General features: G+C 33.3%; 1 protein-coding gene and 1 long non-coding RNA gene across 2 annotated transcripts in view; one reads left to right on the top strand and one right to left on the bottom strand.

Moving 5' to 3' along the window:
* The window catches only part of LOC148682208 (uncharacterized), a 286,875-nt gene that overhangs the window by 30,331 nt on the left and 229,780 nt on the right, over nucleotides 1-26,764 (bottom strand). The gene's annotated exons all lie outside the window — the stretch shown is intronic.
* Nucleotides 19,758-26,503, top strand: LOC137490888 (uncharacterized). The gene is made up of 3 exons (XM_087249499.1): nucleotides 19,758-19,811; nucleotides 20,339-20,488; nucleotides 23,409-26,503. Exons 2-3 carry the CDS (start codon nucleotides 20,404-20,406, stop codon nucleotides 24,044-24,046), a joined length of 723 nt encoding a protein of 240 aa, XP_087105625.1. The 5' UTR covers nucleotides 19,758-19,811; nucleotides 20,339-20,403; the 3' UTR covers nucleotides 24,047-26,503.

The raw sequence follows: 26,764 nt of genomic DNA, 5'->3' as shown, positions 1-26,764 counted from the left end.
TGACGGTACTTTCACTATTCATAGAAAGTTTAGACATACGGGGCAACTACAGGGAAATACTTAAACGTGATGATAGCAGGGAAAACCGGAGAGTTGACAAGTATGTGTCAAGCTAATGGCTTCATCGATCACGGATCACGGATACAGTAAAATAATCATCTTTGTTGTAAAATTACCTCTGTCTTTGTCGCGTTTTTCCTCCTCTTCTTTTATTTTTTTTTTGCCTCCCCTGCACACTAGACTGTTTGGGACGTTTTGACATACTGAGCATGTTGACCCATCAAAAAAAATGAACACCGTAGCAGTTAAAGTCTAATTATTTGGAGGGGGGCGTCTTAGGCGAGTAGGTTTTATTATTATTATACTACTACTACTTAGTAGGCTATGCACTATGCAGTTAAATTAATGTGGGCTTATTCTTTTCTGAAGTCATACCAACTTGTTTTAGGCATAGTGGAAGTTACTTTCTTTTTCTTCCCCCATTTCTGGCGCCCCCCTGGACGTACTGCGCCCTTAGCTATTGCCTATACTGCCTATGCCACGGGCCGGCCCTGCTGTGATTGATAATGTGACATTAGAATTTAACAACTCATTCTTAAAGCCAAATTGCTTAATTTGTGAACTTTTTGTACTTGGGGTTTAGTTGCACTGAAACATGATCTTATGTCTATTTTCTCTGTCATTTTATCCAATACATGAAACTGCCAGGCAAGTTTATTTATACTGTAGCACATTTTATACACAATGGTAATTTAAAGTGCTTTACATAAAGAATGCAAAACTATTATAAAAATAATCACAACAATAAAAACAAAGAATTAAAAAATGTTAACATTTTAATTTGAAATTAATTGAGTCACTTAACAACAGAATAGAAATTGATTATACAAAAATACAGTGGGGTTCGATTGGACGTAGCACAGTGTTCATGCGGCAAATGCACTGCTAGACAAAATGCTTATTGTGGTCCTTAATGTAAAGTTAACATTATGCCAAGTTGTCACAAATGAAACAACGCATGAGAAACGGCTTTAGCGTTAGCAACAAGCTAACGTTAACTAGACAAGTAATTTTAAGTAGCTAATACTTAATTATACCTAATACTTAATAACTAAGTAACTAATACAGCAGATTTACGCCCGTGCTTTTAATATGATTTTGCTATTTAGAGTTTGCAAATAACACTTTTTATGAAATTATTTTATTAAGGGGAAAGTCTGAATGTGCTAATATAAAACCAAATTTACTTCTATAAAAACATGGGAGAAATGTATCAATAAGTCATGACGACTGCAACAGTAAGTGGAAAAAAATGTTAAGAAAAAAGACTTTTATTTTGGCGTGGCATGTGACGTCATTAGGCGGCGCCGCTACAGCGCGGTGATTCAACAGGAGACAGGTTTGTTTTAAAAGTTTTACAGATATAACCCGATTTAAAGTTAAAGTTCTAAAGTTTTAGTTTTTTATATGATGTTAAATTATGTTCCTGCTTTTGAAAATATTATTTTAACATTTTATACAACGTATTACTATTTTATTCTCAGTAACCGAGGGTTATTGTTTGAATAAAGTAACAGAAAAGTGTGTAATAAGTGTTTTAATGAAACATTTTACCTGATTTATTTTTGTTAATTAAAAGCTGTGCACAATTCTGCCCCGGCCTATGTCAGTGGAGTGAACTTATTAGACTTTATTCAGCTTGTAGGCCGTTAAGCTTCCATGACCGGTGTTACGGTTTAACTGGTGACCGTGTTAACTGGTGTCCCTTTCCAGATGTAAGCTATTCACGTTTGCAGATTGGCAGATTCGTCACTTTTTCACAGCAACAAAACATTTCCATACCAAATAAAGATTCTTATTACTTGGTGTCAGTGTCATTGTGTGCATTATTGATTTTAATATCTGTGTAGCAGAACAGTATATAACCAAAGTAAGTAAAAAAAAATAATTAGAATTGACATGTCTTTAACAGGATTCGAACCCGTGTAGTGAAAAGGTTTAGCACACGTATCAATCAACTTATCTAACTAAGCTACTCAGAACTCCAAACGAAGCGGTCTGTTTTAATATCTTTGTCAATTAAAACATGCCTTGCTGTGGTTGTGGACCCGTGTTAACATGTTTCCATCGATGTTAACATGTTTACATGTTGTTTAGTTACATGTACTCGCGTTAACGTGTTTCTACAAACTCTCCCGCTGATAGAATAAGCTCTCTGTGACTAAACGATGCTTCATCAGTTGCTCAAACCATGTTTTTTCTTAGTTCTAGACTCATGTCTACCTGTGCCTTTGGAGTCGTGTTAACTCGTGACCCATGCTCATACATGTAACGTAAATAAAGATTTTATCCAAAAAATGAATACAATGACAATATTATTATGCAACGTATTATGTCTAATATATATAATATTTATTTCATATATAATATTATGCAACTAATATTAATTGAAAATCGCAACATTTCAATGTATGATCTTGGTCACATCTGTATCAAGGTACTTATGAACATGATTTGGCTACATACGATAAAATTACTAAAAGCTGCTAAGCCTTACATTTCAACAGTGCTTGATAGCTCAATTAGATAGCTCGTATGTTCCATTCATGCGTCTCTTTTGTTAGTAGGTTCGAATCCACATACGAGTTTTGTTTATGTAGCCTGATTTTTTTAATTCTCTTTAAAATAAAATGGGGGGGGGGGGACTGCGATTTATAACGTATGCTTATTTAGCGGAACATCGTAGTCATTTAGAGCTATTCTGAGAAAATATCAGCTCGTTTAACTTTGTAGTCACAGACTAACACGAGTCAATGGGACTATTATATTCTGATTGCATAATATTCTAATATTCTGTTGCATAATATTATATATGAAATAAATATTATATATATTAGACATAATACGTTGCATAATAATATCGTCATTGTATTCATTTTTTGGATAAAATCTTTATTTACGTTACATGTATGAGCATGGGTCATGAGTTAACACGACTCCAAAGGCACAGGTAGACATGAGTCTAGAACTAAGAAAAAACATGGTTTGAGCAACTGATGAAGCATCGTTTAGTCACAGAGAGCTATTCTATCAGCGGGAGAGTTTGTAGAAACACATTAACGCGACTTGAAAACTACAGACCAGTATCCCTGCTTCCATTCATGGCCAAGATTCTGGAGAAAATAGTGTTCAATCAAGTTCTGGACTTTCTTACTCAAAACAATCTCATGGACAACCAGCAATCCGGCTTTAAGAAAGGCCACTCAACTGAGACTGCCCTGCTCTCGGTCGTGGAGGATCTCAGACTGGCTAAAGCAGACTCTAAATCATCAGTCCTCATTTTGCTGGACTTGTCAGCTGCTTTTGACACTGTCAACCACCAGATCCTGCTATCTACGCTTGAGTGACTGGGCGTTGCGGGCACTGTTATACAATGGTTCAGATCTTACCTCTCTGACAGGTCATTCAGGGTGTCTTGGAGGGGAGAGGTGTCCAACCTACAGCATCTAAACACTGGGGTACCTCAAGGCTCTGTTCTTGGGCCACTTCTCTTCTCCATCTACACATCATCTCTAGGACCAGTCATCCAGAGACATGGATTCTCCTACCACTGCTATGCTGATGATACCCAGCTATACCTCTCTTTTCATCCTGATAATCCCTCGGTCCCAGCTCGTATCTCAGCCTGCCTGTTGGATATTTCACACTGGATGAAAGATCATCATCTTCAGCTGAACCTCGCAAAAATGGAAATGCTTGTAGTTTCTGCCAACCCGACTCTACACCATAATTTTTCAATCCAGATGGATGGGGCAACCATTACTGCATCCAAAATGGTGAAAAGCCTTGGAGTAACGATTGATGACCAACTAAACTTCTCTGACCACATTTCTAGAACTGCTCGATCGTGCAGATTTGCACTCTATAACATCAGAAAGATCCGACCCTTCTTATCTGAACATGCAGCTCAACTCCTTGTTCAAGCTCTTGTTCTCTCCAAACTGGATTACTGCAACTCTCTACTAGCTGGGCTTCCAGCTAACTCTATCAAGCCTCTTCAACTGCTCCAGAATGCAGCAGCACGAGTTGTCTTCAATGAACCTAAACGAGCACATGTCACTCCGCTGCTAGTCCGTTTGCACTGGCTGCCAGTTGCTGCTCGCATCAAATTCAAAACTCTGATGTTTGCCTACAAAGTGACTTCTGGCCTAGCACCTTCTTATCTGCACTCACTTCTGCAGATCTATGTGCCCTCCAGAAACTTGCGTTCTGTAAATGAACGTCGCCTCGTGGTTCAATCCCAAAGAGGGAAAAAATCACTTTCGCGAACGCTCACGCTCAATCTGCCCAGTTGGTGGAATGAACTCCCTAACTGCATCAGAACAGCAGAGTCACTCGCTATTTTCAAGAAACGACTAAAAACTCAACTATTTAGTCTCCACTTCACTTCCTAATCTGCAATTGCCTCTTTGAATATCACACTAACTGTACAAAAAAAAAATAAATACTACTAATACTTCCCTTCTTAGACTTTACAGACCTGAAACTTGCCTTTAGTACTTATTCATTGTTGCTCTTAGTTGTGTAAATTGCTTCCTTGTCCTCATTTGTAAGTCGCTTTGGATAAAGGCGTCTGCTAAATGACTAAATGTAAATGTAAAATGTAAATGTAAATGAGTACATGTAACTAAACAACATGTAAACATGTTAACATCGATGGAAACATGTTAACACGGGTCCACAACCACAGCAAGGCATGTTTTAATTGACAAAGATATTAAAACAGACCGCTTCGTTTGGAGTTCTGAGTAGCTCAGTTAGATAAGTTGACTGATACGTGTGCTAAACCTTTTCACTACACGGGTTCGAATCCTGTTAAAGACATGTCAATTCTAATTATTTTTTTTACTTACTTTGGTTATATACTGTTCTGCTACACAGATATTAAAATCAATAATGCACACAATGACACTGACACCAAGTAATAAGAATCTTTATTTGGTATGGACATGTTTTGTTGCTGTGAAAAAGTGACGAATCTGCCAATCTGCAAACGTGAATAGCTTACATCTGGAAAGGGACACCAGTTAACACGGTCACCAGTTAAACCGTAACACCAGTTTTTGTCTGTCTCGTTCTCGTTTTTTTTTTTGTCTGTCCCTTGGTCTTGCTGCAAATCAAAAGGTGATAGAGGTTTCTGTGTTGCGGCCTCAAGGCTCTGGAACAGTCTCCCTCTTAAAATCGGGATGGCTTAAAGACTTTCCTTTGAGTGACAAATTCATGTTATTTTTATTTGTATTTTAGCATTACTTTTAAACATACATTTTCCTGTATTTTAAATTCTAGTATTTTAAATTTTATTGTGTAGTTTATTTTATTGTAAAGTTCTGTGTAGAATTGTGCTCTATAAATAAAGTTTGCCCTGCCTAGAGTGGCAAAAAAGCTAAACAAAAGACTTTTATTTTGGCGTAACGTGACGTCATCAGGCGGCGCCGCTACAGCGCGGTGATTCAACTGGAGAAAGGTTTGTTTTAAAAGTTTTACAGATGTAAACCGATTTAAAGTTAAAGTTCTAAAGTTTTAGTTTTTTATATGTTTAATTATATTCCTGCTTTTGAAAATATTATCTTTTACTATTAACTTTATTATATATTACTATTAACTTATTAGACTTTATTCAGCTTGTAGACCGTCAAGATCCCATGACCAGTTTTTGTCTGTCTCGGTCTCGCTTTTTTTTTTGTCTGTCCCTTGGTCTTGCTGCAAATCAAAAGGTGATAGAGGTTTCTGTGTTGCGGCCTCAAGGCTCTGGAAAAGTCTCCCTCTTAAAATCGGGATGGCTTAAACCCACCCAGCAATAGTTCGTCGAAAAGACGTCGAAAAGACGACATTGTCAGACGTCCAAACAACGTGGAAAACAGGTGGGAAAGTGAAAGACGAAACTACGTCTTATTAACGTCGTCGAAAAGACGTAATTGTAAGACGTCCAAACAACGTGGAAAACAGGTGGGAATGTGAAAGGTGAAAAGACGTCTTTTTCATGTCGTCGAAAAGACGTAATTGTAAGACGTCCAAACAACGTGGAAAACAGGTGGGAAAGTGAAAGGTGAAAAGACGTCTTTTTCATGTCGTCGAAAATACGTCAATTTTAAGTCGAAATCTGGTTGTGAGAAATACCTTTAATAACGTTTTAGAAAATTCACATAATTCAGAAATTCAACATTTTGTTTAAAAATATTATTTATTAGCCTAATATTTGCAGACAAAAGTAATGACAAAACATATTGGTCAATTTAACATTAACAACAACAAAAGCATCAGATAGTGTTTTCAGCTCTGCGCCTGCCACCGCCAGACCGTACAGGTGATCTCTCAAGGCCCTGTAAATTCGGTGGCTGTTGTGTCGCAGTTTGGCTGCACCTGCTATAACAAAGAAAAACTCTGTTTTAGTTGATATAATGCACATCCTTATGTGTTATTTTAAGAAAATTAACGTGACATTCAAATAATAAATGCTATTTTGACTGCATGATACACACGTTTTTGTTTAAGGACACATTTCAGTTAATTTAACCATACTTTTTATTGTATTATTAGTTATTTTTAAGAAATGGAAAGAGATGGCAAAATACACACATCCTACTTAAGAAAAAGTGATACTGATGCTTAAAACAACTCTGGTAAAAGTTGAAGTAGCCTACTGACTGCACTTTTGTAGTCAAATATGGCCTCAAACACGTAATAAAAAAAGTTTCTATTACTACCTGTTTTTCATGCAGGTAACTAGACTCACATCCAGGCCCGGCGCCAGGAATCAGAACTGAGGGGGCATTTTTAATCCATAGGGGGGCACTAGACCTGGTGGCTGATTTTGGTCTCTTTTGTTCCTTTCATTTAGGCTATTTATTCACATTTATTATTACTTTACTTTGTTACTGACCTAAGGCAGTATTATACGTTTTAATAGTAATATTAATATGCACATTGTCGCTATTACTGATTTTATTAATGATGGTAATGCAAGTTATGCAACGATACCGCTTATTAATGCAGACGGATCATGGCTTCAGTGCCAAACGAGTGCTTTAAATCATATGTTTTTCTCCTTATTTATTTAAATTTTATTTCAAATAGCAGGCATATGAATGTTTAAAGTTTTAGGTAAAGACGTCAAATTATGCCCACACATGCAAGCTGACCCACGATCAGACTATTCGTATAACCGGTAAATAAATATAAATCAGCTTAACCGAGTCATCCCGCTTTGCGGAGCCTATTATCCAACCAACATCAGTGTTAGGGAAAAGCTAAATGTTACCCTGTCATTCAAAACAATTACTTCGTTACATTTTAAGGCATTAGTGTAGCCAGAAAAATACCTAAAAAATATGCCTAAATTCAGTTATTACCGTGAAAATTAGTTTGGCACGGATAACAGGCAACTTAGGCTATAAAACTTTATTCATCATTTTAAATGTAAAAATAAAGATTTATCTTAGGCTATCGTAAGTGTATTTTTTTTTTTCGTGATATTGTCTGCTTGTCATTTGTAAACCATCATTAACCATTAGGTTACTAGGCCTACCCGTCATTTTATTTATTAATTTATAATAAATTAACATTTTTAGTTATTTAAATTTTAATAACTTGTTTTCAGGTTATTTTTATTTTAGGGCCATGAGCTACAAGTCAAAACAAATTCGATATGCTGTAATATATTTAATGTTGTTTAATTTTGCATAAGCAAATAGCAGTATAGCCTTAATTACACATTTTTAAAAGATTGTGAGAGGTTTCTCGGTTGATCCGCTGTAATTGCACTTAAACACTATATACCTATTCCATTTATAACACTGCAAACTTGACTTCGCAGGCTGGTTATCTTTAAATGCAAAAGGCATTTATTATACCTAGACTGCTGCTGCATATGGGATGTTTCTCTACACAACTGTAAAAGTGCGCTTTTTAGCAATGTCAAAATGAAAGCAAACATTCAAAGGGCTATGCGTTGTCAATTTTAGCTTAATTGTAATCATAGTAATAATAATATTAATGAATAAATTAAAATATTATTTATAGTGTAGCCTACTGTGGGACTGTGCAGTGAACTATTTATTTTTATTAAAACATTTTATTAGGCTACATCTTCCCGAACAACTAATGTGAAAATGACTGGCAGTTGAGTCTCTGCTAAAATTTATTTAACAGCAAATTTCTTCTGCGTTTCTTCCTTTTAGAGCTCAAGAGAGTTGTGTTTAAAGATTTAGTTGACCAAAACATGTAATTAATTAAGCTGATCATCTCATGTCACCCACTTTTCTCCCTTGTGAGTTGAGTGCGCCTCCATCGCCGTGTCCACGTTTTATTTTCGGGCGCACCTGACCTGACGCGGGGACCGGATCTCTGGACTATAGGACTAGCTTTAATCTCACAATTTTCATAATTTAATTGCTATATATATATCATATATTTTAAAATATTTAAATGTGTGTTCTAAAGGTTGGAACGACGGAAGAGTTTGTAATTAATGACATAAATAATTTTAAGTTTTTACTTATCCCCCTCTGCCCTATTAATTTAGAACAATATAACATTTAAACATTGAATGATTAAAAATAAAAAAGCATTAAGATCATCTCTCTTAGGTGTAATTTGCTTTTTACCTATATTTACAGTTTAGTTTTAGCGATCTTCATATTTACAGTTGTGCTCCCTTTGCAGTGCACTTTAAAAACACTGATGTCATTTTGAACATAGCCTTAAGTTAAAGCTATAGGTGACCTATTATTTAAAAGCGGAATTTATGTTACATCTCCAAAGCTTGTGAAAACAAAAAGCATACGTGAATTCTTTTGATTTATATAGGTTATTTATTAAATCTGTATGACAGGGCCTGCCGGTTAGAACTTTCTGCTCTGGTTTACAAGTGTCAAATTGTAAAAGTAGACTTTTCTAAAAATAAATAAACAATACCCTACTTATTATTATTATTATTATTATTATTATTATTAATAGTAATAATAATAATAATAATAATAACAACAAGAAGAAGAATCTCCGTTATCATAATTAATATTATTATAAAAAAATTAATTTCTAATACACAAAAATAAAAATAATAGTTATTATCATCATAGTCATCATTAATATTATTATTATTATTTTTATTAAATTATTATTTTTTAATTTCCTAATATATAATAAATATTAAATTTCATTTTATAATAAATCGCCTAGTATTTATTTATTCATATGATTTATTTGCAGAATCTGGGGGCAACACAACTAATTTATACATGCACCTTTAACGCACCTACTTGATGTTTAACTCTGGGTGGGTCGCCGGTAGATAAGATCAATAGCCATAAATCCGCAATGCATACTCTCATTTTAAAAATCACGCGACCATCATCTTACAATTTTAAATAATAAATAATCTTATTTATTAAAACGAGTGATGAAGCAATGCAGCGCCATTAATAAGCCTAGCCAACTGCAGAGAAACAAAGCAACCATTGCGGCATCCGCAGTGATTACTTTTTCCGAAGTTCAGCTCTTCTTTTTTGCACTTGTTTATTATGCGTTTATTGTTAAAAAATCAATAATGAATAGGCCGAAAAGAGTGTATTCTGTGTGTGTGCGTATGTTATCACTGAACAGAAAGTTGCTTTGTCTGTCTGGCAATATTTCGGCTTTTAATCGAACGAAAAGTTAATTTAGATGAGCCAATATTTTTTTTAAAAATGCAGTAAAGTAACTTTGACATGAGGCCACGCATCGAATCTGGGGTCTGATCTCATCTCGTTCTCTCTCGCTGTCATCCAGACACTTGATACAGACGCCACACAGTCCCAAAACGGTACCAGCTGACAGGTAGAATAGCTAAAGCCTTTGCGAAATCTGTCAAAATACAGCGCTTAAATTAACAGGCATATGTCTTTGAGCCAAAAAAGTCTTTCTGTAGGATATGTAAAAACGCAAGAGCCAGTGTAGAAGTTGTGTCGCCTACTAATTATATTTATTCTAATAAAATGAAAACCAAAATAAACAATTCATTGCATTTTTTGTTTGATAAAAATATACAGAAACGAAAAAAAATCAAAGGGTGGCTAGTTTTTATGAATGTGTTTTAATATTAATAAAAATATGCTCAGCCTATTTAAGCTTAATGGTTACACCGCCAATAAATGTCTCAGTCATTTAAAACAGTGGTTCCCAACCTTTTTCTTTGGGGCCCCCCCCATGAACATATACAAACATTGGAGCCCCCCCACCATATAAATACACACGCACGCACACACATATGTACTGTATATATATATATATATATGTGTGTGTGTGTGTGTGTGTGTGTTTGTGTAATATTAATATATAGTAATATGTATAGAAAATATTAATTAATCAGTTTTAACTTGTCTTGGCCTTCAATAAAACTAAAATCTAGGTAGGCTTTGTCATACTGTCTAATCTTTTTCTTCGCCTCTGAAGAATCACTGCATTTACGTTCGTCTGCCATTTTTGTTTTGATTTTGCCTTTACGACACGTTGACAAGCAGATTGCGCGAGTGAGCAAAATTTAAATAATTATTTAAAGTTATTTATTTTAATTATTTTCACTATTATGTTGGAATTTTAAGTATGTGTTTAGATTTTTTTTTTTTTGGTACTTAAAAATACATATATAATAGTAGGGCTACTCGATTTTGGAAAAAATTATAATCACGATTATTTTGGTCATAATTGTAATCACGATTATTCAAAACCTTTGCCAGTTAAAGTCAAAATTATTAGCGCTCCTGAGATTTTTTTTTTTTTATAAATATTTCCCAAATTATGTTTGACAGAGCAAAGAAATTTAACAGTATTTCCTATAATATTTTTCTTCTATTTGTTTTATTTTAGCTTGAATAAAGAAAGGTTTAAATATTTTTAAACCAATTTAAGGTCAATATTATTAGCCCCCTTAAGCAATATATATTTTTGATTGTCTGCAGAATAAACTCCCGTTATAATGACTTGCCTTATTACTCTAATTAAGCCTTTGAACTGCACTTTAATCTGAATGCTTGTATTTTGAAAAATATCTAGTAAAATATTATGTGCTGTCATTATAGCAAAGACAAAAAGAAATCTCAGTAATTAGAAATGAGATATCAAAACTATTATGTTCAGAAATAAGTTAATAAAATATTCTTTCCATGAAACAGAAATTGGGCAGGAAAAGGTTTGCTAATATTCAAGAGGGCTAATAATTCTGACTTCAACTGTATACATACAGTTATTTTCCACCCTGCAAAGGAAAGAGAAATAAATACAATAGAATAAAAATATGAAACAAACTGTGCTTTAAGCATCTTCACTGTAACAAAAACACTTTACCTACAGCAGTCCTTCAGTCAAGAGCAGCGAGGGTTTTCTTGTTATGTTTGTTTAATAATAATAAAAACAGCCGGCAGAAGGATTATAGCGCGCTGTATCTTTAATGGTTTCTCTTTCACGTCTTTTGATCCTCAACTCGTTTGTTTATTACACAAATGAGGGTTAATGTAAATAATCACTAAACACCGCGTTTTGACACCTATTTGACCATTAAAGCGCTCACGTTAAGATGACTTTAGATGTCTGCGCTCCTCTGCTCGTCTCAGTGTGTGAATGAGAGTGAATGCTGACCTGCCGCATGCTTCTGACTGCGTGATCGTGCTGCACACACACATAAGCTCTTTCGCGCTTTTAAGAGCAACACGTGTACAACTGGAACGTGGCAAAATATGATGCAATAATCATTTATCTCGATTAATGCTTTTTTATAATCGTTTGAAACCGAAATCTAAATCGGATTTTCGATTAATTGCAAAGCCCTTTATAATAGTGAAGCACTTTTATGCCTTTTTCTACCTCAAGGGGGGCGCGGACCCCAGGTTGGGAACCACTGATTTAAAACATGCAATTCATAACACACCAGCAGGGCTGCGTTTCTCAAACAACTCACCACTACACTATCATACGATGCATTGTTTGGGGAAAGAACTATGTAGTGACGAATGTTTCCCAAAATTCTCTGTGGCTTACCCATCTCTTGAACCACGTTAGTTATAGCGTAAAAGGCCCATATGTTTTAAACGGGGAGAAACTACTTTTTTAAAAGAAGAACCCCATCATTTATTTGTGCAAATAATATTGTTTTACAAGCACGCATTTAAAATAAAATACTAAAAATATTAGTTTTGCCAAAAACATGCACTCGCTTTCCATATTAACTGACATATATATTAATGCCACATATAGATCCAATGTTTCCTTTACTAATAATATTGAGAATGTGACATATACTAAATCAAATCACTTACAAAAGCTAACACGTATTCTATATTCATATATTAATCATATAAATAAATGAATGAGGCTGTTTATTATAAAATGTATTTTTTATTATATATTAGGAAATGAAAAAAATCCTAATTTAATCATAATATTAATAATACCAATGATGATCATGATGAGGATGATGATGTCTGAAAGATAACATTATTAGCGTGAAAAACAAATTATATATATATATATATATATATATATATATATATATATATATATATATATATATATATATATATATATATATATATATTAGCAATAAACTGTAGTATGGTTCAAAAACATATTTTTACTATAGTTTTTTCATGCGAGTAGCTTACAGTTGTTACGTCAATGGCAGAAAATATATTTCAGTTCAGTAGAAAACTTAATTCTCCTTTGTATTATAGTATCAATTAAAAAAATGCAGATTTCCTTTATGTCTCACATTCATATTTTTTATTTCCTGCTCTCCATCTTAATTTTATGAGTCACCAGAATCTCTTGATTACACCCAAAGTTCTGCTGATAATTTTTTTTTTGCAAGCATTCACTTTAATAAGGCAATAACAGATTATTAATATCCAATTAAAGATCATTTCACCAAGCTCATACCACAGTGCTAAAAAACATGATGCTTTTGATTTATACAACTAACAATCTCCCTAATTGAGCATGTGCTGACTACTGACAATTTGTAAAGGTAAAAAATAATATAAGTACTGTTCAGTAACACTCTTTTTACTAATACGGTTCAAGTATAATTGAATAAGACTCCCAATTTATGAATAGTTAACTGGTAATCTGGAACCTTCAACCTTTATTAAAATCTAAATTGTTAAAAAAGTTATATTACTGAATAAAAAAAGTTAATATATGGACAACTAGTATACATTTGTCTTCTTTTGATACACAATTTTAAACATGTGGTTAAAAACTTATCTTAATTAATGGCTTAAAATTATCTTTTCTATTTTTTTGGTAGGCCAGAGAAAAAGTTGGCAGGACAAGTAAAAATCTAATTCTCATTCTCATTAAAATTCAAATGTGCATGGTTTTAAGACAATTACTTTGGATATATATATATATATATATATATATATATATATATATATATATATATATATATATATATATATATATATATATATATAATGTTTATAATGTAGGTAAAACTTTCTTTTACAACCCGCAAAGTACCGCATAAGTACAGTGAAATTACCGTGTACTTTTCTGTACGTATTGTATAAGTATAATGAACGTATAGGTATGTGTAGGTAAGGGAACAAACTGTAATGCTTGGGTAATAAGGGGGTAACAACCAGATATTCAGCATGAAATCTACCGCGTAAGTACAGTGAAATAACGGTGTACTTTTCTGTACATAAAATTAACGTTTGCGTAGGTACACTATATGTACAGAAAAGCACACCGTTATTTCACTGTACTTACGCGGTACTTTGCGGATTGTAAAAGAAAGCGTTACCGTCATGGGTGCTGTTGTTTTACTACAGTAATACCTTCAGATTCTGCGCTGCAGTGGCGCCTCACAGCAAGAAGGTCGTTGGTTCGAGCCTTGGCTGGGTCAGTTGGCGTCTCTGTGTGGAGTTTGCGTGGGTTTCCTCCAGGTGCTCCGGTTTCCCCCACTGTCCAAAGATATGCGGTACAAGTAAATTGGGTAGGCTAAAACTGTCCGTAGTGAATGAGTGTGGATGTTTCCCAGAGATGGATTGAGGCTGGAAGGGCATCCGCTGCATAAAAACGTGCTGGATAAGTTGGCGGTTCATTCCGCTGTGGTGACCCCAGATTAATAAAGGCACTAAGCCGAAAAGAAAATGAATAAATGACTGAATTAATAAATGAATGAATGAATACCTTCAGAGAACATAGTAGTCAGTGATCCACATAAGCAGAGTGTGGTGTAGTCAGAACTGGAACAGAAGTCTAAGCGCACACGATGATGTTTTCAATTGGAGATTCCAGCGAAACTGCCATAAAAAAGTTATAAGAAAAATAACATATTAATCAGTATGACATCTCACCTGGTATCTACTATTACAATTCCATTAATATAAATGTCCAATCCACAGTATCTGTACCATAAACTAGCCAAAATTTTGACTCCTCTCTCAGTATATTTTTGCATGGTATTTTGTGAGAAATCCAATGATCTTGTTTGGATTGCATTTCCTTGTGAAATTATAAAAAGCTTCATGATATAATAAAAAAAATGAATGCGTTTACAAACATTTTTAAAGATACTTTTATGAGTAAACTGCATTAACGTGAATCGAAAGAGAAGGATGTAGACAAAATTATTTTTAATAAACAGGAAAAAAAACTTACACCAGAACATAGCACAGCAATCAGAAAAAAACAGACAAGCATGGTTTGTGAACAAAGGAAATCAGAAAAGAATGAAACCACAAAGAATTAACTTGACTAGCGATAGGGTAACGTTAGACAACTTACGAAATAGCAAAGCTTCCCCATTGAATGCTGCTAGCTTCTCTGGCGAGGAGACCATCACTAAATTTACAAACAGAGCAACAAAACCGTGAACCGACAGCGATTCACTTTGTTAGGATTATTACATGTTAAAAAATGTTAGCTCGATGATAAGCACCATTAATGCTATTTGCGAAGTGCTTAATTCTTATAACGTTAAGTTAGCCTTTAACGTTATAGCCGGAGCAATATTTTATGCTCATTCCAAGTCGATTTAACAGATCATCTTATATTTTTACACAGGTTAGAAAGCAATGAAGACATAAAATTAAGTAATTTTGCTGAAATCGCCAAATAAATAACCAAAACAGCTATTATTCATTAGCTGCTGTCAATGACCTCGTCACTACAGGGCGACATAAAAACGTATAAAGTGGTTAAGTGTTCATTTAAAAATTATTATAATGTAAAACGTTACACATCTAAAGTTCAATTCAACATAAATTATAAGTAAAACGACAAATAAAACATGTGAAACGTCGAATATCGTAACTTACTTACCTTTGATTACCGTTCCGCCCGTTGCTTGTGTCCGTTATTTAATTCAAATGATGAGCCCGCGCACGCACATCACGCTGACTCGCGCAGAAGAGTTCCTGGCTGTGTTCTATTGCCACTTATCCCCCCTACGGTCTATTCATTTAGAACATTCTAACATTCAAAGTTGGAATTATTGAATATAAAAAAAGCATTAAGATCATCTTTCTTGGGTGTAATTTGCTTTCAAACTATTTTTACAACTCAGTTTTAACGATCTTCATGTTTACAATTGTGCTCCCTTTGCAGTACACTTTAAAAACACTGATGTCATTTTGAACACAGCCTCATGGCGAAAGCTATAGGTGACCTTTTATTAAAAAGCGGAATTTATGTTACATCTCCAAAGCTTGTGAAAACAAAAAGCATACGTTAATTCTTTTAATTTATAGTAAGTTATTTATTAAGTATCTGTACTGTATATGAAATGGGCCTGCCGGTTAGAACTTTCTGCAGTGACTTAAAAAAATCCTAATAATAACAAATACAACAACAACAACAATATTATTATTGTTATTATTATTATTATTATTATTATTATTATTATTATTAATAATAATATAAAAATAATAATAACAATCATAATTATTTATATTATTATTATCATATTATTATTATTATCAAAGTATGATTTTCTTCATTTCTAAAAAATAATAAATATTACATTTCATTTTATAATAAATAGCCTCATTATTTATTTATTTATTTATATTATTTGTATGATATTAGAATATAAATAGAATATATAAAATATATAGAATCATTTTTTTTATTTAAAAAAAATATATATATGCATATAACTATAATACTGCTAATAAAAATCACATATTGGACAATTAAAAAAATATTTTAATCCTGATTTCAGTGTCAAGTGATCTTAGCATTTATAGCAAGTAGAATGTTTGGCTAAAGAAATTGTAAAATTGTAAATTGTTACTGCCAATTCAGTTACAATCTAGTAATTACCCATAAGAGGGTTTCTTGCTATGATTTAGTGTTATTTTTACACATGACTAAATTCATCCATATTGTAAGTTTACAAACAATATAAAAAAATCTTTGTATTCCCTAAATTAAAACATTTAATCATTTATGATTGGCAAAAGCTGAATTATAAAAACTAAATAAGATACTGGAAACAGTTGCAGTTTTAAAGAGCTTTAATTCTAATATAATTTACATTTACTTTTAATGTCAAACATATATAGAATCCCCCATATTGTTTTTAATGGATATAATAAAATTTACAATAATTGTAACTAGTTTTTCACAATGCTGGAATTTTAAACATTGAAATGATACCTTCAATAAATATCAACATACCATTTTCTATATTTTGTGATAAAAAAAAATCTTAATGTTATTATTAATTATTATTTAATGCACTAGAGCCAATGTGGACATCAGTATTTTTTATATTATGAACAAATTTTTGAATAGCAAATCTTTGCATATTATTCTACTTGTTGGTTGTAGAAAATATATATGATCATTTAGCATTATCATAGCGCTCTATGCCTATGTGTGTGCATCGACCTGCACTCTAAAACTAAAATTATTTAAATATTTATTTAAAATTCATTATTGAATCCTAAATTTTCCATTTTGCATTGCACTACCGCAGTGAACAGTTTAAAGCATCTAGTATGTTTTTGACGTTTTTCCCTTGTCAGTTGAGGAGATCACATATGATAATTTGGCATATTTAAAAGGGAAAAGGACAACAAGTCAATCGACAGCACTTTACACTGATTTCAAATCATAATGAAATGAGTTCAGTTTTACTGACCTCTCGATATTGTTCACACAGGTCAGGGACACGCAGCAACGCGAGTAAGAGAAAAGATCAAAGCAAAGCAAGACAATACTTTATTTACGTTATTCATTTTAATATATTGATTGTAAATGAGCCTGGGTTTTTAAAACCATGTTTTTTGTTTTTAAATACACTATATGCTTTCTCAACTATGAAACACATCACAAAAAAATGTTGTATTGTTGTTGTCTGGTGAGTGGGCAATATGAAAAAGCTCCCCCGAGGTAAGAAGGAATGAAGGTATTGGTTTTTATATTGATGTAGAAATTAATAACTTGTAAAATAATTTAACCTTTTAATTTATTTGTAAAAATATGTATTGATGAGCATCCTGTTTAGCCTATTGTTACAGCAAATAGGATTATAGTACATTTATGATTTATTAATAATAAGATAAATAGATTAATTCATAAAAGAAAATGGCATTATAAAGTGTATTACGATTTTGTTTTTTTCTACCCTATTTTATTTAATCTATTTTTTTTACGTTGATATACTTCAAATTTAAATTTACATTATTTGTTACAATCTTTTGCCTTATTAATAAATCAACTTAAATGAAAAGTATATGCATCAGTGCATGAAGCAGAAGGGAAAATAGAGAAGGAGTTAACAGCAGTAACGTCGTTATTTGTTTGCCATTATTGAAATGTAATGGCACTAAACTGTTATATAAATATATTTTGCATTCTACATTGGACTGGAAAAAAGCAATAGATGTAAAACATTTTGTAAGGAACTTATGTAATTCTTTTTAACCATATGTTCAAGTCTGATACTGGGCTAAATGTGGACCAAATCTGACGGGCAAAACAACCACGTCGATATTGGTCTATGTTTGGACCAAATCCGAGGGGCAAAACAACCACGTCGATATTTGGTCTATATTTGGACCAAATCCGACGGACAAAACAAAGACCACGTCGATATTTGGTCTATGTTTATACCAAATCGAACGGGCAAAACAACCACGTCGATATTTGGTCTATGTTTGGACCAAATCCGACGGGCAAAACAACCACGTCGATATTTGGTCTATGTTTAGACCAAATCCGACGGACCAAATACAGACCAATTTTCGACGTCGAAATTTGGGCTAAATAAAGTCTATGACGGGCCGACTTGATTTAGCCCAAAAAACGACGTCGAAATGACGTCTCGTGCTGGGTGGGTATAGCTTAGAATACTGTACAATGTTTAATAACAATTATTTTAGTGTCCATTTCATTCAGCATATTTAATATTGGGGGAGTCCACATCATTTGACAAACTGTAAACCAGGGTTTCAGCAGGTTTCTTTTTATGACATTTTTAAGACCATTATGAATGACGTTTTAGACCCATAAAGGGATAAAGCTAAAGAATTTTTTAAATGGTCCAGATGGAAAAGATTTTTATTTGCCCCATTAAAAAAATAAATGAAAAAAATTATAAATTATATATATATATATATATATATATATATATATATATATATATAACAATAATAAATAAATATTTTTTTATATGTATTTTAGATATTTCTAGCTAAAGATTTTAAATTTTGTGCTTGATTTTGGATCTTAAGACATTTTATGACGCAGCGGAAACCCTGGTTAAACACAATAGCCCTGGTAATTAGTTATTATAATATTGATGTACTTCTAACTCAGATATTATCTCTGAGAACTAGTAACAACTGCTAGAAACAAGTTTAAACCCATAAAGAAGTTGATGAAAAAAAGAGAATTGTGATCAACGTGACGTATGCAAATGGAAAGTACTAAGTCAACACTACGGGGCTGCAAGATGGATTTAATTAAAAGCTGCGCACAATTTTGCCCCAGCCTATGTCAGTGAAGTGAACTTATTAGACTTTATTTAGCTTGTAGACCGTTAAGATCACCAGTTGATGACCAGTTTTTGTCTGTCCCTCGGTCTCGCTGCAAATCAAAAGGTGATAGAGCTTTCTGTGATAGAGGTAAAGTTGGTTTTATATTCACACATTCGTTTAGAAGTCTAGTATTGTTTACCATGTTACTTTGACTATTAGATTGGAATGAGCATGCAAGTGTGTCTTGAAAACAACATTGACACTGTTTATTTGATTGTGAACAATGTACTTTGATAGTCATTTGCTGCTAATATGATTTTACTCTTTAGAGTTTGCAAATAATACTTTTATAAAAAAAATAATATTATTAAGGGGAAAGTCAGAATGTGCTATTATAAAACCAACTTTACCTCTATGGCTCTGGAACAGTCTCCCTCTAAACATCGGGATTGCTACATCATTGGATGCTTTTAAATCTAACTTAAAGACTTATTTTTACTTCTTTCCTTTGAGTGACAAATTCGTGTTATTTTTTTATTTGTATTTTAGTATTACTTTTAAACATACATTTTCCTGTATTTTAAATACTAGTTTTTTTTATTTTATTGTGTAGTTTATTTTATTGTAAAGTACTTTGGATCAACCACGGTTGTATAAAATTGTGCTCTATAAATAAAGTTTGCTTTGCCTAAAGTGGCAAAAAAGCTAAACAAAAGACTTTTATTTTGGCGTGACGTGACGTCATCAGGCGGCGCCGCTACAGCGCGGTGATTCAACTGGAGAAAGGTTTGCTTTAAAACTTTTACAGATATAACCCGATTTAAAGTTAAAGTACTAAAGTTTTAGGATTGTTTATACGATGCTAAATTATGTTCTTGGTGTTGGAAATATTATTTTAACCCTTTATACAACATAGTACTATTTTATTCTCAGTAATCGAGGGCTATTGTTTGAATAAAGTAACAGAAAAGTGTGTAATACGTGTTTTAATGAAACGTTTTACCTGATTTATTTTTGTTGTAGCAACGGTAAAGTGTGTAATGAGAGTTTTAGTGAAGGTTTAATTTATTAAACAGCATGATGTCAATCTATTCTAAGTATACATCACTATATATAAGAAATGGAGTACTAGGTTTCATCAGCTCATTTTTGGCTATAGTTTCTTGCTCAGACTTACCTGATTTCTTTTTGTTAATTACTCTCATATAAAGAAACTGTTGAAGCAAGTGCTGAAGGGAAGTTATTTTGTTTCTGTTCATTGTTTTATAAATTTTAAACAGAACATTTTTATTGTTTTGTTCATTTTAAAACAGGATAAAGTGTCCAAACACAGAGAAAAACTCCTGCTGAAGCGACTGATCTCCACACTGTTATAAAGATGGCCTTTATTAAAGAGGAGAGTGAAGATGTGAAGATTGAAGAAACATTCACAGTCAAACAGGAAGATCTGCAGGAACAAACAGGTTGGTTTTCATTCTCAAAGACCAACTCAGTCATTTGATCCTCATTCAGATATATTTTAATAAGAATACTAAATTAAATCCATCTTGCAGTTCTAAATGTGTGCTGCCTAGTTCTCCTTAATTCACATAAGCACTCATTGAAAGACAGGAATGAGTTTCTTTCTTTACTTCTTCTCATGTCTTTTGTCATTCATTTTATGTATTATTAGTCTCCCATTTTCTTTACCTTCTTAAGGTTATTGCTTTTCTTGTTCTCCTACTGTTTGTAAAGTGTCCTTAAGCACTGGCACTATATAAAATAAATAAAAACAATAAATAAATAAAAAAGTTTAACTGAGCTGAGGATATTTGACTTACAGTAATCCCATAGAACAGGGGTGTCCAAACTACGGCCCGTGGGCCATCTGCGGCCAGCAATTAGTTTTGTGGCGGCCCGCGAGGCTTTTTATAAATATTAATAGAATCTGGCCCGCTATACAAAAATAGACGTAATTCAATAAATAACCACCGGGTGTCGCTATTACATGCCTTCAATTAGGCATTACTTCTTGCTATGAAGTAAAACTAACCAACCAAACTGAAGGAAACATAATTGATAATCTATTTTGGCAAGCCATGGCGCACCAAGAAAAAGGAAAATCAACAGTCAGTGCAAGAAGTTTCAGTCACGTTGGGGCAAAGAATTTTTCTTCACAGAGGTCAGCGGGAAATGTATCTGTTTAATTTGCCAGGAATAAGTTGCAGTAATGAAGGAATATAATATTAAAAGACATTATGAAACAAAACATCAGGCCTTCAGCTCTTACACTGGTGCCGAATGAGATCAGAAAGTAAAACAATTAGCAGCGCCCTATCAGCTCAACAACTGCAGTTTTTTGTGCTATTAAAGTGCAAGAAAATTCTACACTGCACTGCAAAAAATGTTTTTTTTTATTTATATTTTTTGTCTTGTTTCAAGTCCAAATATCTAAAAAATCTTAAATAAAGGAGAATTTTCTAATTTGTTTTGAGAAATAATATGCCAATATTAAGTGAGTTTTTCCTTAAAACTAGCTAAAATAATCTGCCAATGGGGTAAGCAAAATAATCTTGTTTTTCCTTTTGACATAAGATTATTTTGCTTACCCCATTGGCAGATTAATTTGCTTGTTTTAAGGAAAAAATTGCATATTAGGGAAAATATTAGCATTTTATTTCTCAAAACAAGACAACTTTTTTTAAAGATTTTTTAGATATTTGGACTTAAAACAAGACAACAAAACATCTAAGTTAGAAAAGCATTTTTTGCATTTTGGCTAGTTATGAGGTAGCTCAGCTGATCACACAGCACAGGAAACCCTTCACTGAAGGAGAATTTATAAAGGATGAGTGTTGCAACTGTAATTTGCCCAGCAAAGATTCAAGTTTTTTAAAAACTTAAGTCTTTCTAGAAACACAGTTGGACGACCAAAATAAAATAATTTCTTAATAAAATACATGCACACATCCATCCATCCATCCATATATATATAAATATATATATATGCGTGTCGGTGTGATGTATGTAAAATTTGGCCCGGGACAACATTTTTTTTTGCATCTGGCCCTCGGCCCAAAAAGTTTGGACACCCCTTCCATAGAAGATATCTGCTATTACAATGAGGGTGTTGGCTTAGTACTTTCCATTTGCATATGTCACGTTGATCACAATTCCCCTTTTTTCGATCAACTTTATGGGTTTAAAGTTGTTTCTAGAAGTTGTTGCTAGTTCTCACAGATAGTATTAGAGTTAAAAGTACATAATTATTATAATAATTACCAGGACTATTCTTAACAGGGTTTCTGCTGGGTCTTAAAATGTCGTAAATTCCAAAATCTAAATTTCAGGCTTTAAAAAGTCCTAAATTTACTGAAATATTGTGTTGTAGGTCCTAAATCTTTTTAAACAAGTCTTCATTTTCCTTTGTTCATGTTTTGCTACCCAATCCGGCCAAAACCCATAAAATCACCAACAATCCATCTCAATAAAACTTTCCACTTTTTATTCAAAAAGGGCATTTTAACTCCATTTATCATAATGGTTTAATTATTTACTAATGCACTATGCACTAATTTGAAATCTGCTGAATGAAATGGACACTAAAATAATTATTTATTATAAAACATTGTACAGTATTCTAAACTATATGATGTTGCTGTGGGACGACATGAGGGAAAAAAAACAAATTATAGTGGAACAATAACATTTAGCATTGCACTGACTTCAACTGGCCAACAAACCAGTCTAAAAATGACTTTTGCTGATTAAGAAATGGATTTCAACATGCTGATGATATGCAAAAAATTGTTAACCCTGGGTCAATCTAACTCTGGGTCATTCTAACTCTGGATAAACAGAATCCTGACCACCGTAAAACAGGAAAAAAAAAGAAATTGTCTTTCTCGCCTCATTATGGATTTACTTTCATCGGCTAGACACCGGCCTCACAGCTCCGTGAATGTCAGTACTGTCACTTATTGTTCTGCGATCGGTAAATGTAGCTTGTGTGAACGCTACTTGACTAAAATAATAGCTTCGCTACACAAAAGCTATTTAATTTAAAAACTAGTGACACTACCACCACACTACTGAGAAATGTAGATAAGCTAGTAGCGTCACTACTTGTAGCGACGCTACTGCCCATAAACTATAACTTCTATGTTAAGCGGCTTTGAAACAATTTACATTGTAAAAGCACTAGATAAATAAAGATTAATTGAATTGAATCTGCTTAAATGTGTACACGTTAATGGACCAAACACAATATGATCTGATTTATTTTACATTTAATGTGCATCAAAATTACAGTGTGTGTAGCCAATGTTTCCAGTGTCTTTTCACTTTTCAGCTTTTGATGAGAGTTTTTAAGACTTGATAACAACTAGTGTTTTTTTTTTTCAGACCTAATTGAAGAGTATGAGGGGAGTAAAGAGGAGGAACATCATGTCAAAATTGAGGAAAAAACTAATTTACAGACTGATGATATTTTGAAAAGGAGAGACAAGAATTGTTTTACCTGCACTCAGTGTGGAAAGAGTTTTGGAAGAAAACACAATCTTAAGATTCATATGAGAATCCACAGTGGAGAGAAACCATTCACATGCACTCAGTGTGGGAAGAGTTTCAGCCAATCATCAAACCTTAATATACACATGAGGATCCACACTAGAAAGAAACCATTCAAATGCACTCAATGTGGGAAAAGTTTTAACCGCTCATCAGACCTTCATCAACATATAAGGATTCACACTGGAGAGAAACCATTCACATGCACTCAGTGTGAGAAGAGTTTTAATTGCTCATCAAACCTTCATACACACATGAGAATCCACACTGGAGAGAAACCATTCAAATGCACTCAATGTGGGAAAAGTTGTAACTGCTCATCAGACCTTTATAAACACATGAGAATCCACACTGGAGAGAAACCATTCACATGCACTCAGTGTGGGAAGAGTTTTAACTTTTCATCAAACCTTCATCGACACATGAGGACCCACACTGGAGAGAAACCATTCATGTCTAATCATCTTTTTTAATCCCGCCCCTTTTTGCAGTGGCGTACAACAGAATTTCGCATACTCAATAGTGATGGGAAGTTCGGATCATTTTACTGACTAGGATCTTTGAGTCTCGTTCATCGAGATGAACAAATCTTTTTTCGAGTCATTTTGTTTATTCGGTTCAATTTGCCAAAATTGTATTAAAATGTTACAAAATGCTTCCAAACACATCTACAACTAGCCCAGAAGGTTGATTACACAACAAATAAGTCATAAATAGAATACTATAAGAATGAAAAAAATAATAATTCAATGTTTACCTGCTCACCTCTTCATGTCTTCAAATGTCAGTGGTGCGTTCACATTACACTGACATTCACATATAATCTTAACCAATGTACCCAGTCTGAGCCGATAGGAGCCATGATAATTAGTTCACCTTTCGAGTCTTCTGGTTCTTGAGTCGTCACTTGAACGAATGACTCAAACCCGAGGACTCGAGAGGTGAACGGATCAATTCTTTTTCCGGCTCTAAATGCATACGATTGGCTTCTTTCTTTCACGTGATGAACGACTCAGAACGAGGCCTTGAGAGGTGAATGGATCAATTATTTTTCTGGCTCTAAATGCATATAATTGGCTAGGCTTTAGTCTTTCACGTGGTGAACGAACACCTCAGACCCGATAGAGGACTCGAAAAATGAACTGATCTTGTCTCGCACTACACAATGTGCGCATGAGCGAATTAATTAATCTTTTAGTTTATCCGAGTCATTCATTCTTTTGTCACATAACATGAAAGAATGCATAAGAGATTAATTATTTAATAAATCAAATTGTCTTTGTGAATAGTTTTTCACAACAATAAAATAATCAAAAGAAAAACATCAAGCACATCAAGCTAGGCTTTATAATAAATAAAAACAAGTAAGCTTTAAATTAAATAACACATTTGTGCCATAAAAGCTTTATATCAAATATGGCAACTCTTTCCAATAGATGTCTTTATGAAACAGCAATTTAAGTGAAAAATTATACAAATAAAAATACAAAAGCCACAGGGCCTAATGAGCTTAACAACTTGACTTTAGAATAGAACAGTGCATTTTAAAAAAAAATAATAATTAAATAAGCTTTAAAACAATACTGTGTGGCTTTACTTGTTGGACTTGGCTTAAGGTTTGTTAGAATTTAAAAACACAAGCTCTGAACTTTTGGTAGACTGAGTCTGTTTCTTCTTTTGTCATTAGTTGTTTGTCGCAGGATAAAAGATGCTAAATGAGTAAATGCAAATGCAAACTATCTTTATACAAATATTAGACCAATACATAAAGTCTGCATAGAAAAACATTATTAAACAAAAATGGGGTATAAATGAACAAATTACAAATCACTTGTAATTGTAGAATTTAATTAATCTATCCCCTAGCTTAGTGTTTGTTTTCTGATAGCAAGCCAGCAAATAGACAAATCAATATATATATATACTAGATATAAACCACATATCCAGTAGAAAAAAAAAGTAAGAATAACTTAGTGACAATAGGACAGAACTTTTTAAAATTCTTACAAAATGCTTTTTAGGTACACATTGTTTGATGATTTTATGAAAAGTTTCAAATATGATCATATGATGCAACAAAAATTCAGTTTTACATAAATATTATTGACTGAGGTTCTCGTTGCAGTGTACAGGAGAACTACAGTTTAAGATTAGATATGCACATAATAGTGTAAGGATGGCTAAATCTCTCCATATTATTAAAATCTGCAAACTGTTATGGAACTCCACACGAGACAAGACCGTGAGAATGGTCAGGCACTAAGACATAAAACTTTGTAATCTGAGAAGAAGATCAGCTAGAAAACCAGTTGTTCAGGTTGTCTTGATCATGCATCCTGAGCCCCCCTCTTTGCCCTGGACTTTACCTTCTCCACCAGAGCAGCTCACTCACATTCCACACCGAATGTTTAAGTTTTTAATATGGTGTATGTTGTGGCTTTATATTCATGTTTGGTGTGATTTTAAATGTCTCTGTGTGATTGGTAAAGTGGTCTTAATTTCACTGTAATATTTTACAATCTCCTTTATATCAGTTAATTTGGATTTTGACTTTGATAAGATCTTTGCCAGATGCTTCACTCCAGGGAAAATGGTCTTCGCATCAACTCATGACCAGGCAAGAGTCTTGGTGAAGCTTTTATTGTCTTGAATTTATGATGATTTGAGTATTTAGGCAAAGGGTGCAGAAGTGTCCGTGGGATCCTGTAGACAGGATACTCCATTGCAGGTTGTGAGTCTCTGAGCTCTGCATCAGGACTTATATGCTGCAATGTATTTCTACATGGTCAGGTATTCCTCTTTAACTCTTAAATGTATCTTTGAGTAATTGATGTTGTACAATCTTGATTGGCTTATTTTGTTTAATTATGTGAACTGCAATAGAAAATCTTTTTCTGACAAATAAATGTAAAATTCTTGTTCAACTCTAATATCTCCCGAAATCATTTAAATCTAGTAGACTGTTTAGGCTAATGTTTCCGCAGTCTACGACCAGGATTAGTCATCCATTCAGGCGCAATGGATGGAGCATGGGCACAGCATTAGAGACTTGTTTATTTCTGACAATCACTGATGATATAATCTAGGGGTATAATATAATCTAGGAGCTAAATCAAACTTTCTTTAAGTATGAGCAAGCATGGGGCGGCCTATTATTACTTAAAGGAAATTAGCTTATCTGCTAAGAATCT

Source organism: Danio rerio, chromosome 4 (assembly GCF_052040795.2).
Source record: "Danio rerio strain M-AB ecotype USA chromosome 4, GRCz13ab, whole genome shotgun sequence".
Taxonomy (NCBI): Eukaryota; Metazoa; Chordata; class Actinopteri; order Cypriniformes; family Danionidae; genus Danio; species Danio rerio.
Note: the sequence above shows the minus strand (reverse complement) of the source record. Positions and strands in the feature narration are given on the sequence as shown.

Bases quoted from the DNA above. Each gene is read 5' to 3' on its own strand.
- LOC137490888 (XM_087249499.1), top strand. From the start codon at position 20,404: ATGGCCTTTATTAAAGAGGAGAGTGAAGATGTGAAGATTGAAGAAACA. The intron at 20,489-23,408 runs GTTGGTTTTCAT...TTTTTTTTTCAG, and splicing joins AGATCTGCAGGAACAAACAG to ACCTAATTGAAGAGTATGAG.